Source organism: Brachyhypopomus gauderio, unplaced genomic scaffold (assembly GCF_052324685.1).
Source record: "Brachyhypopomus gauderio isolate BG-103 unplaced genomic scaffold, BGAUD_0.2 sc179, whole genome shotgun sequence".
In the NCBI taxonomy this organism is placed as follows: Eukaryota; Metazoa; Chordata; class Actinopteri; order Gymnotiformes; family Hypopomidae; genus Brachyhypopomus; species Brachyhypopomus gauderio.
The window spans coordinates 272,811-289,817 of record NW_027507000.1 but is presented as its reverse complement, the minus strand read 5'-3'; the positions used below and the strand labels follow the sequence as shown (position 1 = coordinate 289,817).

At 40.3% G+C, this 17,007-nt stretch overlaps 1 protein-coding gene across 7 annotated transcripts; it reads left to right on the top strand.

The window, feature by feature from the left end:
• Positions 1 to 1,370: 1,370 nt before the first annotated feature.
• LOC143501919 (uncharacterized) lies at positions 1,371 to 16,903 on the top strand. 7 transcript variants are annotated; one of them, XR_013127009.1, is made up of 13 exons: positions 1,371 to 1,385; positions 1,501 to 2,085; positions 7,920 to 8,876; positions 8,984 to 9,152; positions 10,292 to 10,353; positions 10,536 to 10,602; positions 10,851 to 10,940; positions 11,053 to 11,151; positions 11,243 to 11,290; positions 11,375 to 11,455; positions 11,554 to 11,893; positions 15,208 to 16,015; positions 16,464 to 16,903. XR_013127009.1 is itself a non-coding variant. In XM_076995078.1 (10 exons), the coding sequence occupies exons 4-8, from the start codon at positions 10,896 to 10,898 to the stop codon at positions 11,722 to 11,724; spliced, it is 444 nt and encodes a 147-aa protein (XP_076851193.1). In that variant the 5' UTR covers positions 8,997 to 9,152; positions 10,292 to 10,353; positions 10,536 to 10,602; positions 10,851 to 10,895; the 3' UTR covers positions 11,725 to 11,893; positions 15,208 to 16,015; positions 16,464 to 16,903. The 7 variants fall into 7 exon arrangements, 1 of the variants encoding a protein (XP_076851193.1); XR_013127007.1 differs by lacking the exons at positions 1,371 to 1,385; positions 1,501 to 2,085 and adding an exon at positions 6,054 to 6,141; XR_013127010.1 differs by lacking the exons at positions 1,371 to 1,385; positions 1,501 to 2,085 and adding an exon at positions 7,601 to 7,700.
• Positions 16,904 to 17,007: the final 104 nt, after the last annotated feature.

Genomic DNA, 17,007 nt, shown 5'->3' with positions numbered 1-17,007 from the left:
CTGGCCAGGCATGGTCATTGTATGGGAGGGAAATCTTAATTCTACATCATGCAATGGCATAGGGAATTGTGTATAGATGGCCCTGGGTTTGAAAGGCCCTGGCGTTAAACTAGGGCAAATGAGAATGGTGTTCATGTATTCACATGCTTTTGGCCATGTAACTGTAATAGTACAGGGATTAGAAAAAACAAATATCTATGCTTTGACATTCATGCTGTGCTTTCAGTTTGAATGTTGTGGGCTGCAGAAGACTGTGGTCGGGTGGAGGCAGTTGTTGGACCATATAAACTGTTTGATTCGTCTTTCCGTACACTGCATGGGACCGAGTGGCTGGCTGATGATGTAAGAGACCAAATCACTGTCAAAATGTATTACAAGAGGAAGTATAACAATCTTTAATGGTTGTTTATTTTACAATGCAGGTTATTGATGCGTACTTGCACACACTCATTGAAAAACAGCAGGTAAGTGGCAATTATATTTATGTAGCTGTGTTAGGTATTTCTTGCAACATAATTAAAATTTCAGTTGTTCTTAACAGAAAGCTGTTCACCAGCTCTGTGCCGTTATTGCAACATCGTTGTTTTCTGGACAATTCCAGAGACTCAGAAAGGTACTTTCATCACATTTACAGTCTAGCAGTAATGATTATCAGTAACAATAATGACAACTTTGTATTCAACACATTCTTTAGATGACGTTTCCACTGGAGGAAATCTGGATGTGCCCTGTAAACACTGGGGCTCACTGGGTTTTAGTGGTTAGTTTACCTTTCCTTATTTTTCAGAGCAGGTTTGTTTACACTACAAGTCAAATGTTTGGTCAGACCTACTTTGTTTATTTTTATTATTTTTGACATAAAAAAACTGGAAAGATGCTAAAGCAATGAACGAATGCTGTGCTCTATTTATGCTCTAATAAACAAATATTAGATTCTTTGAAGTAACTGTCCTGTTCATGAAGCAGCACCTATGATGCTTTAACATCAGTCCTGAACACATTCTCACATGCAGAGACCTTGTAGAGAACTAAAGTTCTGAAATAAAGGGTGCATTTAAAATGAAGTATGTTGAGAATTAATTAATATATACAACAACCTTCCCAAATTGTCTTATAAACAAATTAAGGCATAATCCTTTAGATTAAAATGCCTTTTTTTGTGTTCAAACATTTGACTGGTAGTGTACATCAGTCATTATTTGCATGAATCGTACAGAGATATTCTAATTGTGCTATGATGCAGCAGAGTGTTATAATATGACGAGAGAATAACATGAATGAACTAATTTCTTTTAGATTGTCAACATGTCTGACAAGGTCCTTGTGTTGATCGATCCCCTGGCAAATGAAAGTGCACTCGAGCGCAAGCTGCTACGTAACTGGCGGTAATAACATTTTAACATTGCTATTTTACAGTGCTAATTTTGGAGCTTTTTTCTGAAAAGAACTGGTGTGATGTTAAACTGTGTTCTTCTATCATTTTTTAAAAACAATAATTAGGAACTTCTTAAGGATGACAGGCCATGGAGACCAGGAGCCTAAATGGACAGTACAAACAATACTGCACAACAAGCAGCAGGATTCCAGCAGTTGTGGGATTTTAGTGTTGAGGGTAAACCTTTTGAAAATAATGTGATGGGCATTTATAAGTAACTGATATTACTCTTACCATGTAAAATGCCACTTTGCAGTTTGCAGAAGATTATTTCCAGAGGAGAAACATCAGCGCTGTCCAGACATCCCCACAAGATGTTACCAAGGCACGACTTGAAGTAGCCTGTGCACTGCTGCAGTGTAAAGTTCAGTGGTATCAAACACTGCATGAAAGCTGTGCCATAAAGTTTTCTTTAGTCAAAACCCATATAAATCCATATTCCATCATCTGACTCAAAGGTAACGAAACTATCAATCTGTGTCCTGTACCATAAAGCTACTGCAGAGACTCTTTACTACATGATTATTTCTAGAGAATGAGTGCTACAGTTTAAAACCATACTAAAATCATTGTTTCTAGGGAATGCAGATGATTACTGTGTGGTGTGCTCCTTGCTGGAATCTGATGCAGACAAGAGCATGATTGAAATGGTAATGTATAACATAAGCATACTTTGTATTATTAGACAACTGGAGTAGTATTAGTACTAATATGTACCTAATGGCTTTTTTTGGGGGGTAGGTGTAGTGTGATTTCTGCAGTAGGTGGGCACATGTTGAATGTGCCGAATACAACAAAGACACTAGTCTTACATATGTGTGCAAAAAATGTTACTGTTGTAAAAAGTTAGTGTTGTGCTTGGTTTATATACAAGTTCTAATAAAGAAGTTCTAATAAACTGCATATCCATGTTTCCCTTGTCCATACAGTGCACACAGAGTTAGTAGCGATGTAAAAAAAAAAAAAAAAAAAAAGATGGGTGTGACGCTGGGCGCAGGGAGACGGACGAGGCACGAGTCCAATAGTCTTCCACAAATGTTATTTTATTTAATACAAAAATAGTCCAGACAGCGCACGTATAGCTTACACTAAGGCTGGGCGATATGGAGCAAAAATAATATCTCGATATTTTTAAGATGAATGGCGATATACGATATATATCTCGATATATTTTCTTCCCAAAAGGTAATAACAAAGAGGCAGTAATAAGTCAAATCTACGTCCCAAATGATTTGAGCGAGGAAGAGAGGCGGGGCAGGGCGGAAGTTGTTAAAAAAGAAACTCAAGTAAATTCACTATTCATAGTGTTGTGCGTGAATGATGCGTTCATTGAACACGCTCATTGTGTTCGTTGAACTGAACGCAACACATTTTTTAATAACTTGAACGTGAATTAGTTCACGTTGTGTCATGAACGGTAGACATCACTGTAAATCAGCGTTTCTCAAAGTGTGGGGCGCGCCATTTTGGTGGTGGGGCATAGAATTTCCCCATCTTCTGAGGTGGGGAATTATTGAAAAAGTTTGAGAACCACTGCTGTAAATGAACGTTGGAATTTGTTTTCCATTGAAAACTGAGTGACATCTGTTTTCTCTTTTGAAACGCAATGAGAGAAAGTTCATCCCTCGCTGGTGCCACTTAAATCATGTATCACCAGACAAATGGTTTTGACGTTGTGTGCGCAATGCATTGTGGGCAACGTAGTGTCCGGCTGAGAATAGTTAACATACTGGCTAGTTAACACTAGAAGTCCCTGAAATTTTAACCACCCCCCTGAAGTCCCAAAAGAGGGTCCAAAGAACCTTAGTCCAAACTGACACCTCTGGTGGCTCCAATTAACATCCATTCATTTGCAAAAGTGCCCATTGCCTGAGGAATCAGCAGGGGGGAGAAGAGCTGAACTTGCCTTCAGTGTTATGTAAATGAGGCGTGTGTCAGGTATGGGTGGTTGCTGCTGAAAGCTTGCACCTCCTTGGCTGCCATATGAGACTGTGCAAGATCTCTTGCAAGAAGTCTCCTCATCTACAGAACCATATGTTTGAGATTTGATTTGTGAAAGGTTGAAATAATGTGAAATTGACACAAACATAATATTTGAATTATAATGGCATATAAGTGGCATATTGATTAGTCAAAATGGCTCTGATATTTTTAACCTTATTTTAAGTAGTTTTGTCTTTTGAAAAACTGCTAATAGGTAAAAATGTTTTTACATCAATGTATACAAAAAACCCTCAGCTACTTGAAATAGAATAATATTATTGAGCAATTTTAACTTCAAGATCAAGATTTCGCATGTGTGTCTCTTCCAAATACAGCCATAACCAGCAAACAAAAATAGGAAATTTAGGAAATCTTACCAAAAGAGATATCACTACTACAGATTTTCACTACTCTTTGAAAACTAACAATGTGTTGTGTGTGACGTTTGTGACCCTAGGCTTGAAAATTGCTTCATATGGGCTTTTCAAACCTTTTTTTGGCCCACCTCCACCCTTTCACCTTTGGAGGACAACTTTGTTTTCATGTAAGGATCAAAAGAAAACAATTCTGTATAATACAGTACAATAGTGATAAAAACAATTGGGGTTAGGTGAACCATACAGGACAGGAGAGAAAAGAGGGGGGGAGAAACTAAAAAGGGAAAAGACAGAAGAGCAGAAAAAACAGCTCAAATGATTCACCAACTGCTGCTACTAAATGAAGAGCAGAAAGTAAGACATACAGCACAAATGACTGATGTATGTGTGTGTGAGTGTGTGTGTTTATGTAAGTGCAACATAGGATAAATGTACAGAATGTACTTATTAGCAAGGCCCCAGAGGCCAGAGGCAGGCAGAGAAAGACCAGGGAACCCCACCCGCCCACGGCCCCTCCAGGATCATGTCCAAAGCCTGCTGTGTACTGGAAACCTTTGCTATCCTTGCTTCTCAGTCAACAGAGTAAGTGAAATGTGTGGTGACATGAATTTTCATCCACATGTAGGTGGCTACAGTCATCTTTCTCTTTATTATAAAACTGACAGACATTATTTGAACTATAATTCCAAAACATCTCAAGTCTGCCTCCTTTGTACTAATTTTGGATTTTTTTCTCACTGCAAAAGGTGACATGATTATTGGTCAAAATAGCTAAAGTTCAGATTTCTCTGAAAGGGTCTTTTCTTCTACGTCTGAGTCAATGGATCAACATAGCTCACACTATCACCCATCCCCCCGTCTACCTAGAAGTGGCTGCATGACAAAGGATGGCCTCATGGCCTCATGATCCAAAATACCTCAGCACTGGCTTTTGGCAGGCTCAGGTAGAAATGTAGTAATGTTAGTAATGTTTTTCTTCTAAAAAAGATAAGTGGGTTCAAAATAACAATTTTGAAAAAAATTACCAAATTAATTGTGTTGATCCACCTCAAAAAAGGTCATGCAAAAGTCTGTAAGCTGGTCCTGAGTGTGTCTGCCCATCCCCCAGCTGCATTGTTGTGCAGGGGACATGCATAATGTGAGAGAGGCAGTCAGAGGGCCTGGCTGAGAGCAGAAGCTACAGAGGACATGATGTAAGTTTAGAAATATATACAATAAAGTTGAAATGTTCTCAACAGAGCACTCACATACAATTATCCACTCTGTCTGCCACTCCCTCATTTGGGGAGAAACCTACACTATTGTGGCTATTCCCTACTTTAGACAATTTAGACAATTTTTAATCATGGAGGGGTCTGAAATTTCTATCTTAGGTGCATGTCCTCACTGTATTGGAATATTTTATTGTCTGAGTGAAAGAGAAACAAAATGGGGTCACTAAAGTGGGAATAGCCACAATACTGTAGCTTTCTCCCCAAATGAGGGACTGGCAGACTGGGTAGATAGTTGTATGTGAATGCTCTGATGAGAACACTCATGAACAATTGTGCAAATGTGAGATGTGTGGACTGCTACAGATACACGTGTGGCAAATGTACCAGGGAGATACCCTGGCAGTGCCAGGCATGTTCTGACAGACTGCTGAGTGACTGCTAAAGTGCTAGTCACACAAGAAGGACATGCCACACACACACACACACACACACACACACACACACACACACACAGCCCTGCACTGCAGCCTATTGTAAATATGTGTGAAATTGTTTTATTCCTTGTATTTTTTGTATAATTTTATGGCAATAATAAAAAGCATGGAACATAAAAAAGCATGGAAACATAACAGTTGTTCTTTTGTATGTTTCTCATGCTGAAATTTCAGTCCTCCTGACTTAGACACAAATGCTTCTGGTCATTACTCACATGTACCTGGCTATAAAATTTCTAATTTTCTATTTAAAATATAAAAAAATAATTTATTGTTTGTGCTTTGTTGCTCAGATAAAACTAAACTAAATACAATATATATAACCTTTATATTATAAAATACAATAAACTGAATAGAACTAACTAGAAACTAAATGGCCAAACTCAATGAAAAACAACAATTAGTTGTGAGCTGAAGCATGCCCCCTCCTGTGGTGCGCCAGTAATGGCCTTATTTACAGAACAAAAGTGCCTGCTTACAGCTGATAATAGGGTGTTAGCTAAAATCCTTCAGTTCTCTCGACCCTTCTCTGGGTTCCGATAGTAGAAGTGTTGAAAGACCCTTCTCTGGGACTTCTAGTGTTAATAACATACTGGCTTCCGCACGACGTTACCCGTGATGAATTGCAGCAGAGCGGGGTAGGCATAGCACGTATAGTACGTATAGTGATTTCTAGCTTGTAGTTGTCACGTCTGGCTCCGCCCCTTCTAGTCTCGTCGTTTTTATGTTTTCCTTGTTCTTGTCACGCCCCTCTGTTTCAGCTGTTCCGTGTTAGCTCGTCTTAGTTTTACAAATGTGTGTGTGTGTGTGTATTGCCTATGTAAAGACTATACCTTCGGGGATCATTGTCGTTTCTTTATCTCCTAGTTGGTGTGTATATATAGCCTATGTCCAGACTATACCTTCGGGGATCACTGTCGTTTCTTTATTTCCTAGTTGGATGTGCACGGCCGTATTCACGCCTTATCTGTGATTCGTGGTTTTGATTAGCTTCGTGTTTGTGTGTGGTTAAAGTCTCTGTTCCATTTTCAGGTTCGTAGTGTTTTAGGTTTTCAGTTCATGTTTGGTCTCTGTGTTCTCTAACGTGGTATCGTGCCTGGCAATACATGTATGTTCTGTTAGTCTTCATGTTCATGTATGGCCGTTACTTGCTTCCCGTGTGTTTGTTCATGTCGGTGTATGTAACAATTAGTTGTACTCTTGTTTGGTCTAGTTTTGTGCCCTTGTCATTTCCGCTGCCTTTTAGTATATTAAGCGTTAGTTCTCTATTCATCATGCCACGTCATTCGCGGTCCACTCGCGTGTCGTCTGCAAATGTAAGATGTGAAATAAAATCGAATGAGATTGTACTCTCTACTTCGCATTTGTGTCCGCCCCTTGATTGCGCAACAGCCAAATCGTGAAAAAAAGCATTTGAATATCTCACGAAAAAAGTAAAATGAACTGAACTTTGAACTATTTCATAATTAAAATTGTGAACTTTGAACGTGAACTGTTCACTTTGAGCATGTATGAACTGAACTTGAACTAGTTCAGAAAAGCTGTGAACTGGCACAACACTGACTATTCAGTATGGAAGTAAGCGGTTTCGTACGCAACCCATAACACGTGTAACTAACGCGACATAGACTATATCGATATAACGATATTGTCTCATCTTATATCTCATATGAAAATATATCGATATTTCTCAAAATCTCGACATATCGCCCAGGCCTAGCTTACACACATGAACGTATAAGACTGACATAAATGACTAACAAAGACGAGCACGGGACACTGCGCGAACGCACATTAAATAGACAAACCACATAAGCGCCGAGTGTTCACGAGATGAGCCACAGGTGAGACTGATGAACACACTCAGACACAACCACACCGACGGAGATCCTGTCTACGACTAGACGTAGACAACATAAACACACGGCTGAAAGCTGAAACACATGTACTGAAACACATGTACATAAACACATGTACTGAAAGCATGATTTGATAAGGAAAGCATTATTTGATGTATGATATCAGCCTATCGAGATATGCTCACCATGTAAAATATTAATAAGGAAGCTATAATAGATTTTAATCCACGCTTCCCTTGTCCATACTGTCAGGGTTGGACCCAGGACCGTTCCTCCGGTCGCCACAAGGAGGAGCCCGCGAGCTAGACCTGGGGGCAATCAGGCACAATAGGCTGCAGGTGTTTGCAGCCTACTTAAGGCGAGCAACTTCAGCAGTCCTTTGCTGAAGTTGTTAGTTGTATTCACGCTCGCAGCCTAATTAACCTAATTAGTCCCTAAATGCACATGTAATGTAATGAAAACCAAAGGAATGATTGTTGAATGTTGGTTCAGGCCTAAAGAGCTTGTTCTTATCAAATTTAGATAACACTACACTAATCAATATTTTTTTTCCTTAGGTGACAATTCCACATCCTGTCAGTTGAGATCCAATAATTCAGAGACAGTTGACAAAATGTATTTCCCAACCTGGGAATAAGGGTAGTGCGCTGTCCACACCAATCTGTGGTGGGGAGTTTGACATCTTCAATGGGACTGTGTGTCTACTGGAGAAGAAAAAGACCAGGAGCAAGAAACGGCAGTTCTTTACCCAGATTTTCCGAGGCAGTTCGCTTAAAGCCTGGAAGAGAGAACGGACCAAGATGTTTGCATCTGGTGATGGTCCTGATGGAGGTTCTGTGGGTGCTGTTAAGAAGCAGAATGAGGAGGAAAGACAGGTTGCTGCTGAGCCCACAACCATCACTCTCAGTCCACTTTCAGTTACAAGCTGCACGTCAACATCCGTTACATGTGATGTGGTATCGGACGAGTCCACCACTGCATTTGAGCCTGAAAGGCAGGATCAGCTGTTTGTACGTGTCTTTCTCCTTTGAGGGTCATGATATCAGCTACCCAGCCAAACCTTTCCTGCTGGAAAAAAATACAGGGGCCTTTTGGACAGGAACCCTAGAAAACGTTAACCGGGTGAGTGACAAGATGCTGCATATTAATAACAACCCAGATCATCAATGACCTCAAGAACAGGGTAGATAATTAATTTACATTTATGTTTTATAGTATGGTTCATTTATTTAGTATGTCAGGGTTAGTTTTTTATTTAGTAAAAAATAAATTAAATAAAAACAATACCACAACTTAGTCAAGGGATCCATTTGAGAGACCAAACTTCCCAATCAGTGTGGCCAAGGGACTCTGTAAACATTGTTCTGTAGGAGTGAATAGAGCTGGAAAAATTGCTGTATGTCTCATTATCCCATGAGCAACGCACACATGAATCATCTTAACTTTTATTTATATGATGCTTGCTTGTTCTAGGTATTTCCAGGTCTTAAAGGGAACGCCGGCTGATAACATATGTAAGCCTTAATATCGTGTAATTACTCTAAATTATTAAGACACGTTGTAAAAATTCACAAAAAGTAGCAGATTTATTAGATTTTCTGTAAAATCCCGCTGCACGTAGGTCTCCATTTTTATAACTGCTGACGGGCGCAGCAGGTAGTGACGTCAAATGGTTGCAGTGACTGGCCGTCGCGCTTGAGCACAGCTAGCTAGACCTGGCTACTGTTCAGCCTTTTCAGCTTGAGCCAGAACGCAACATTTCTGACATCAGCGGCTACAACACCCACCAAGTGAGTGACAGAGAGAATCCAGCGCATGTTTATGTTCACGTTTCTTCGTGCGGTTCTCGCTCCACATTCTGGGGCTTTTGGACTTTCTGTGTGGGAAAACTGTGGGCACTGCATTGTGTTTTAGTCTATGTTTAAAACCAACAGCACCCGTCAACTCTCACCAGTCGGGCTCTACTGAATGACTCTACTGAGAGAGCAGAGCCGCGGGTCTTTTGGTAGCTGTGTTCGTCCACACGCTGCTTCCCAAATTTTTCTCCTCTTTTTATCTTTGGGAAAACTGTGAAGACTAATATCAGTCTTCCCACTGCCTTTCGACTGGAAATAACATCCAACGGCAACACAGTGTGGCATGGTTTTTTTTAAGGTAGCTCAGCTAACTAACATTAACTCTAGTGATGTCGGTCGCGAACGATCCGGCTCTAAGAGCCGGCGCTTTGAAGTGAACGATTGGAACCGGCTCCACAATGGGAGCCGTTTTAGGATCCTATTTGGGAGCCGCTTTTCCCTTCAGTATTGCGCTTGTGCTCTGCAAGTGCCACAGTTTTTTTCCCAACATGGTTTTTATTTGTCCTCCGGTGCCTCGCTGTCTCTCCCTCTCCTTGCACGTATTGCTCTGCTTCTGCCAGTGGTAGAGAGCCGAGAGTTTATTTCCTCAGTCGGTGCTTAAGCTAAGTTGATACCAGCGCGAGGGTCCGTGCGCCCTGCGTGAGGACCCCCGTGCGAAGTGAGGTCGTGCACCTCTTCAGCGCAATGAACAAAGTTATGTATGCCGGGTTCATACACCTTTACAAGGTGGAATTCAAGCACTTGTACGTCACTTTTCAATATTGAAAAAGGCCATTTTCAAGACACTTTTGCATTTGCTGTGGAAAAAAATCAACAAATATCTCCAAATATCTACAAATTAATATCTTCAAACAATTAATATCTCAATTTAATATCTTCAACGTATTAATATATTGAATTAATATATTTACCGAATTAATATCTCGAATTAACATATTCAACGAGTTAATATCTCGAATTAATTTGTTTAACCTGTTTAAAATGTTGTTTTCCCTGCCTTTCACTGGGCTGCGACCAGTGCTCCTTTGTGCCACTGGAGTTTCGGCCGTTGTTTGGTCTTTTCTCGTTTACAGGCGGCGGGTCCGAGATCAACAGACGGAAGTCGAAGCTGCAGCTCATACCGACACCTGCGACGGTAAATTAGGGAGCTAGCGACGAACACACCCTTATATTCGCAAGCTAGTTTGCTACATTAAACTAGCTACTTATCACTATGTTACTTAGCCTAACTAAATTGGCTACCCTTTAACGGCAAATTTAAACTAGGTTGCATCAAAGTTTTTAATATTTCAGTGTTTTTTTAAACATCTTCCTTAGGACATGATCGGGAGCCTTTTGCATTGGACGAAGGCATCTTTGAGACGCTCCATACCCGATCCGAGAGGTAGTTGGCTATTATTGGTGAAATCTTTCTTAGCCAGCTTCATTCTGTTTAAATCAAATCAAATCAAATATATTTGTATAGCGCTTTTCACAATACGTTGTCACAACATGTACAGGATTTAGGGAAGTTTCTGTGCAGAACTGTAGCATGCATTGTTTATTTGCATGCTGGTCACAATAATTGTAAAATGCAGGTCTTGCACATACTTGTCTAGTCGCAAAGTAACACGTATTTGGTTTTCTCCATAGTTGAGGCTTATACAGACTCGCCAAGGATTGGACAGAGCACATAGGATGTTTGCCTTCACCTTCTCACGAATGGGTTCTTCAGCTACACAGGTTCCCTTAAGTTTTTAATGTGTATCACAGGCACAAAAATATTTTGTTACCTGAGGGTTTATAAGGGGTTTGTCCATTTCAGTGGTAAAGTTATTTTTCTGCTTGACTGCAGGTGGTGGAGGTGAAGCTCCAGCACAAGTCCATCTACAGTGGGCTGGAGAGTGAGCACTGGTGGGTGCTCAACAATGAATTCTACTGGATAGGTGCAGAGGTGAGTCATGGGAACAGGTTCACAATTTCAGTAAGAATGGACATGCTACTGTAAATGTCCCTTCAACCTAATCTTTTCCTTGTATTTTTAGCTTACCCTCCACCACTTTGCCAGCGCTAGTGCCGTGGCCTGCATCAAGGTAACAGAGTCTTGACTATAAGCATATTTCACTAGCTTGTCCCATTCTGAATTACACTCATCAGCATGTCCTCTGTTAATTCAGCGGAGGGGATCCAGCATCACAGATGCCACCATCTACCTGCGCACCTGTTCAACAACAACGTCGGTGCAGAATATTTTTCTGGTTAGTGCTTCCTCCTTTCTGATTGCATTTAGAATTATTTGTGGTGAGGTTTTTAGAAAATGATATCTAAAGGCATTTTTATTGTGTGTGTTTTGTAGCAAACGGTGGTGTCCACTTGGTTTAAGGGTGTCTCCATTGGTTCGGATGACATTTTCAGGTCATCCGAATCTAGTCACACCCAGACCCTGGAGACACCGAACCCAGCTGTTTTTTCCAGCAGTCCATCCCCACCGAGAGCACCCCCTCAACGACCACCTCCAGGCTTTTAAACACCTACACATGAATTGAATTCTTATATAAATTCATAATTTCACAGTGTGGCATGCGTTTTTTTTTCCTATGTAATTTAATATTTTTGCTTGCATGTGTGTGTTTCAGATGCTGAAGGTTTTCCCATAACCACATGAGGACTAGATGTTGGTCTTTTGGGACACAGAGGTAGAACATCACATGGACTGATCACCCACCTGGAGCGTTTTACTATGGTGTGATTTTTGTTTCAATAGTTCCACAAAAGCAAAAGTAAATCCAAGAGCAGAAAGTATATGTTATGAATGCAAAACAGAAAACAATATATCAAAAGTATATATTTTTATATAATTGGTTATTTGAAACTTATTTTCGTTTGCATTTTGACAAGTTTTTGGTTCCATTGTTTTTGTTTTTTTGGATTTTCCCAGTAAGGTCTTTTGCTTCTGGAATCTCTCTTTGCTTCTGGTTCGTTTTTTGCTTCTGACTTTTGGAACACATTTCACGTGTGGGAGGGTCTTAGATGAAGGCGTTCCTCTGCAATCTCCATTGGTCACTGATTCCGGACTGACACAGAGCTCTGAGACCGCCTCTGGGACCAAGCCACGCCCACCCCACCAGCTCCCTAGCGTTTTCAAACATGGCGGAACGCGGTGGTTCTGTTTCACAGTAGCATGTAAACTAAGTTTTACCATAAAAGTTTATACAAAGGTTATAATTAATTGGTAAATGGTCTGTAGATATTGCAAATGTACACTGTATAATAACTACATTAAGCATGCTCACCAGCACGAGCTTTTAAAAATTTTAGTGAACTGGATGGAGAGAACATTGATGTGTGGAAGAAATATGAGTATTTGCAATATCTGGTATGGCGACGGACGGGGGGTGGGGGGCAGCTGGTGTACGAGAGGTGATGCCAAATTATAGTAAAATCCATAATAGTAAAAAATACCAAAATTAAAGCAATACTGAAAAGTGGCCACCCTATATACAACCAGCTTTGTTCACTCACACTGTTTTTCAGTGTTCTGCAGGTACCACACACAAACACACATCACATGCATCTTGTGCTGTCCATATTTTATTAAGAAGTGAACAATATTCATTGAACCATTGAACATAGAGATACTAAACACAATACATGTCAGACATGACATTCAGACACTGTCCGACTCAGAGATAAAAACAAAAAGATTTTAACTTGGAGGGGTGGGAGTAAGAAGAGTAGTCCATTGAAACGCAGAGTGCGGATTAGTTTCCTTCTCACTTTAGACCCGCGGGGACGCTAGCGAATGATCCAGGAGGAGCGAGTAACTAGTCGCTACTATTGTGAATGTAGCAAAACGGTGACAGAAGCTACAGCAGCGATTAAATTAAAAATAATTTAAAGGCTAGCTTTAAACACGCTCTTCCCTGTTGACTTCTCTCACGGTAATGTCGCGCTGAAAAATATTGACCTGTCTTGTCAATATATGGAGCCAGATCCGTAAACGCGAGCCGCTTTCGCCATTCCAGATGGCTCAGTCAAAACCATTATATCTTAATGAACCAATAAATAACATCAGCGGCAAAAATGAGTGTAAAAAATACCAGGGTTCATCATTTAAAACTACAAAAAAATCTTGTTTCTTATTTTATCTACCTATTTTTCATAAGAGTTTGTTTTACCACAAAATATGAAAACTTCAAAACGGCGAATTTCGCCGCAAGGTGACAGATTTTCATGCCTGCATCCAGTTCACTAAAATTTTAAAAAGCTCGCGCTGGTGAAGTGTGCTAAATATTAACTGCCATGCTTAATGTAGTTATTATACAGTGTACATTTGCAATATCTACAGACCATTTACCAATTAATTATAACCTTTGTATAAACTTTTATGGTAAAACTTAGTTTACATGCTACTGTGAAACAGAACCACCGCGTTCCGCCATGTTTGAAAACGCTAGGGAGCTGGTGGGGTGGGCGTGGCTTGGTCCCAGAGGCGGTCTCAGAGCTCTGTGTCAGTCCGGAATCAGTGACCAATGGAGATTGCAGAGGAACGCCTTCATCTAAGACCCTCCCACACGTGAAATGTGTTCCAAAAGTCAGAAGCAAAAAACGAACCAGAAGCAAAGAGAGATTCCAGAAGCAAAAGACCTTACTGGGAAAATCCAAAAAAACAAAAACAATGGAACCAAAAACTTGTCAAAATGCAAACGAAAATAAGTTTCAAATAACCAATTATATAAAAATATATACTTTTGATATATTGTTTTCTGTTTTGCATTCATAACATATACTTTCTGCTCTTGGATTTACTTTTGCTTTTGTGGAACTATTGAAACAAAAATCACTCCATATTTTACATCTGCCCCTTCTCTTTCCCCCAACCAGTGTTAATTTTGACAGCAATTTTGGATTTAGTTTTAGTCTTAGTCTTTTGACTAAAATGTAATTTAGTTTTAGTCATAATTTAGTCATTGATTTGTTTTTAGTCTTAGTCTAGTTTTAGTCGACTAATTATCATTGGAATTTAGTCGAATAATATCAAAATAATTTAGTTGACTAAAATATAAATGGTGTAGTAGTCATTATATACACTTGCACAAAATGAAACATTTATTAACCAGTTACAGAATATTATTTTTTGTATGTGCAATATATACAAAAACAAATTTCCAAACAACTCTATTGACCTGAACTTATAGTTATTGAGCATAACAATAACAAAACATTGATGACCAGTAGGTCCGCTCTACCTGAAAACATATGGAGTTTATGAACAATGCATATTACATTCTATATAAAACTGGGCGCCGTAAAACAATGCCATAGCCCGCAGATGTCGTTTCATTTGTCGTATTTGTCCCGACATCATCATTCCTCATGGTTTACACAGCATCTTGTTTTTCTCAAAGTCAAAGGAGAAATGTGTCCATATATCGCCGCTCATCTTTCTCCCTGCTGACATTGTCGAGTTAACTTCGAGTTTAATTTCATGAGTGACCACAGTTCACGCGCTGGTTTTGTCCTAACGGGTTCTGCGCGATGTGAAGACGTTAGTTCTGATTGGATGGTTACCCGGTTTGTCCCGCCTCTCCGTGTACGCTAAAGTAGTTACGGTTGGATCTCTTCTTAACTTATCCCTACCTTTCACAAAACTAAATCAGGTCTGATTGAATGTCGTCGCTGGACAATATTTTCGTCTCGTTTTTATTCGTTGACGAAAATGTCCTTTAATTTCGTCATCGTTTTTATCCCTTCGTATAGTTTTAATTTAGTTATCGTCTCGTTTTCGTCATGAAAAAAGGTTCGTTGACGAAAACTATGACGAAAATTATTCGTCAACGAAATTAACACTGCCCCCAACACTCTGTTTCATCTTTTGAGGTTTGTGTAACCCTAACTCATCTTCCAGATTTCTCATGAAAACATAAAGCTGTGTGTAGTCTTTATTCTGCTTTTCTGTCTCTTTCGTTCTGTCCATCATGTGGGTCTCCTGTGCTTCTTCCTGGATTAGAGACTACCGACAGCTGTGCAACCTGAATTTCACGCAGGCTCCCAGGACAAGAGGACTACTGCAGTTTGTGGACCAGGACAGAATAATAAGCCTTGACAAGATGTGCATCAAGATAATGAGACTTTATGATCCACGCCAGAGAACAGAGACAAGACCAGAGGACTGAACGGCATCAAGAACCGATCGTCGGGATTATTAGAACAATCACCATCGTCAGTGTGCAAGGAACTGTGAGGAAAGCCCGAAAGAATCACCATTCGTGGACTATTCATCATCACCGTGGACAACCATCAGGATTACAGATTCGACCATTATGGGATTTTTGGTTATCAACAGCAGATTATCAGTGCTCCTGTCATCCTCATCAGACCTCTACAACTAACTCAGAATGCTGCAGCACGACTGGTCTTCAATCTCCCTAAGTTCTCACATGTGACTCCTCTGCTACGCTCTCTTCACTGGCTTCCAGTAGCGGCACGCATCAGATATAAAACATTGATGCTTGCTTACAAAGCCAAAAATGGACTGGCCCCTCCCTACATGATGTCCATGGTCAAAAGCCAATCCGTACAGCGAACACTCAGAAACTCAAGCTTGCCTCGACTCGAAACTCCATGCTTAAAGTCTCATGGAAGACAAAGCTCCAAACTATTCTCCGTCCTGGCTCCAAGATGGTGGAACGATCTTCCATTAGCTGCTAGGACTGCAGAGTCTATTGCTATCTTCAAGCATAGACTGAAGACCCACCTGTTTGTTGAGTTCTTACCAGAGCACTCAGCTGATACCACTTGCCGTGGTTCTTTAAATGGTATGTCTGTCTGTGGTTATTTGTGCTTCTTGGCAAATGTCTAACTTGCAAAAACACTAGGTAATGACATTGACTCCTGTGGTTTAGTAGTAGTCTGACTCAATGGTATCTTGAATTCTGGCCTATTCGTACTATTTCCTAGGATGAATTCTGTGATTGAATGCAAAGCACTTTGTAAGTCGCTCTGGATAAGAGCGTCTGCTAAATGCCGTAAATGTAAATGATTTTGTAAATTGTTAGTGAAATATGTATTATTGTTTTATAAATATTTATCAGTAATGTGATTGTGTTTTAATTGCAAAGGAGTCATACTGTCTTGTGTTTTACCTTTGGTGTTACTCATGTAATCATCAGTATGCTTAGTCTGATTGTGTGGTTTGTGTGTGACTTGTGTATTAGTCTGTATAATTTGATTTTGTGTTTTTGTGTGATTTGTGTATTTAACCAGGCCACCCGAAGGGGACTGGTCCCTGCTGGATACACGCACCTATCCGGATACAAGCACCTGCCTGTGGATGTACTGATGCCAGGGTTGGACGTGCCATTGCCACAAGAGGTCGTGCGGATGCTAGTTCCTATCAGAGGCTCACCATCTACACTGAAGGGACTGTGACTACTTGGCCGGGGAACGAGAACTGTGACTACTACTGTAGAACTGTAGAACCACCCTGCGCACCACGGACTTGTGCTAATGGGCCGCCCAATGGAGGATGGGTTCCCTTTTGAGTCTTGGTCCTCCCGAGGTTTCTTCCTATTCCCCTCCATCATAGGGAGTTTTTCCTCGCCACTGTCGCCATTGGCTTGCTCATTAGGGATTTGGACCCATAAGATTGTTAATCTTGTAAAGATTGTGAAAAGCACTATACAAATAAACTTGACTTGACTTAATCATTAGTGAGTTATAGGCTAATTATGTTTTAGGTTGAATGTATCCAGTTATGATATTTGAGTGATTCACTATTTTCCCAGCTAGCAACACTAACCATGCGATA

Coding starts and splice junctions, on each gene's coding strand:
- LOC143501919 (XM_076995078.1), top strand. CDS start 10,896: ATGTTTGCCTTCACCTTCTCACGAATGGGTTCTTCAGCTACACAG. Junction 10,941..11,052: donor TGGGTTCTTCAGCTACACAG/GTTCCCTTAAGT, acceptor GCTTGACTGCAG/GTGGTGGAGGTGAAGCTCCA. Junction 11,456..11,553: donor CGGTGCAGAATATTTTTCTG/GTTAGTGCTTCC, acceptor TGTGTTTTGTAG/CAAACGGTGGTGTCCACTTG.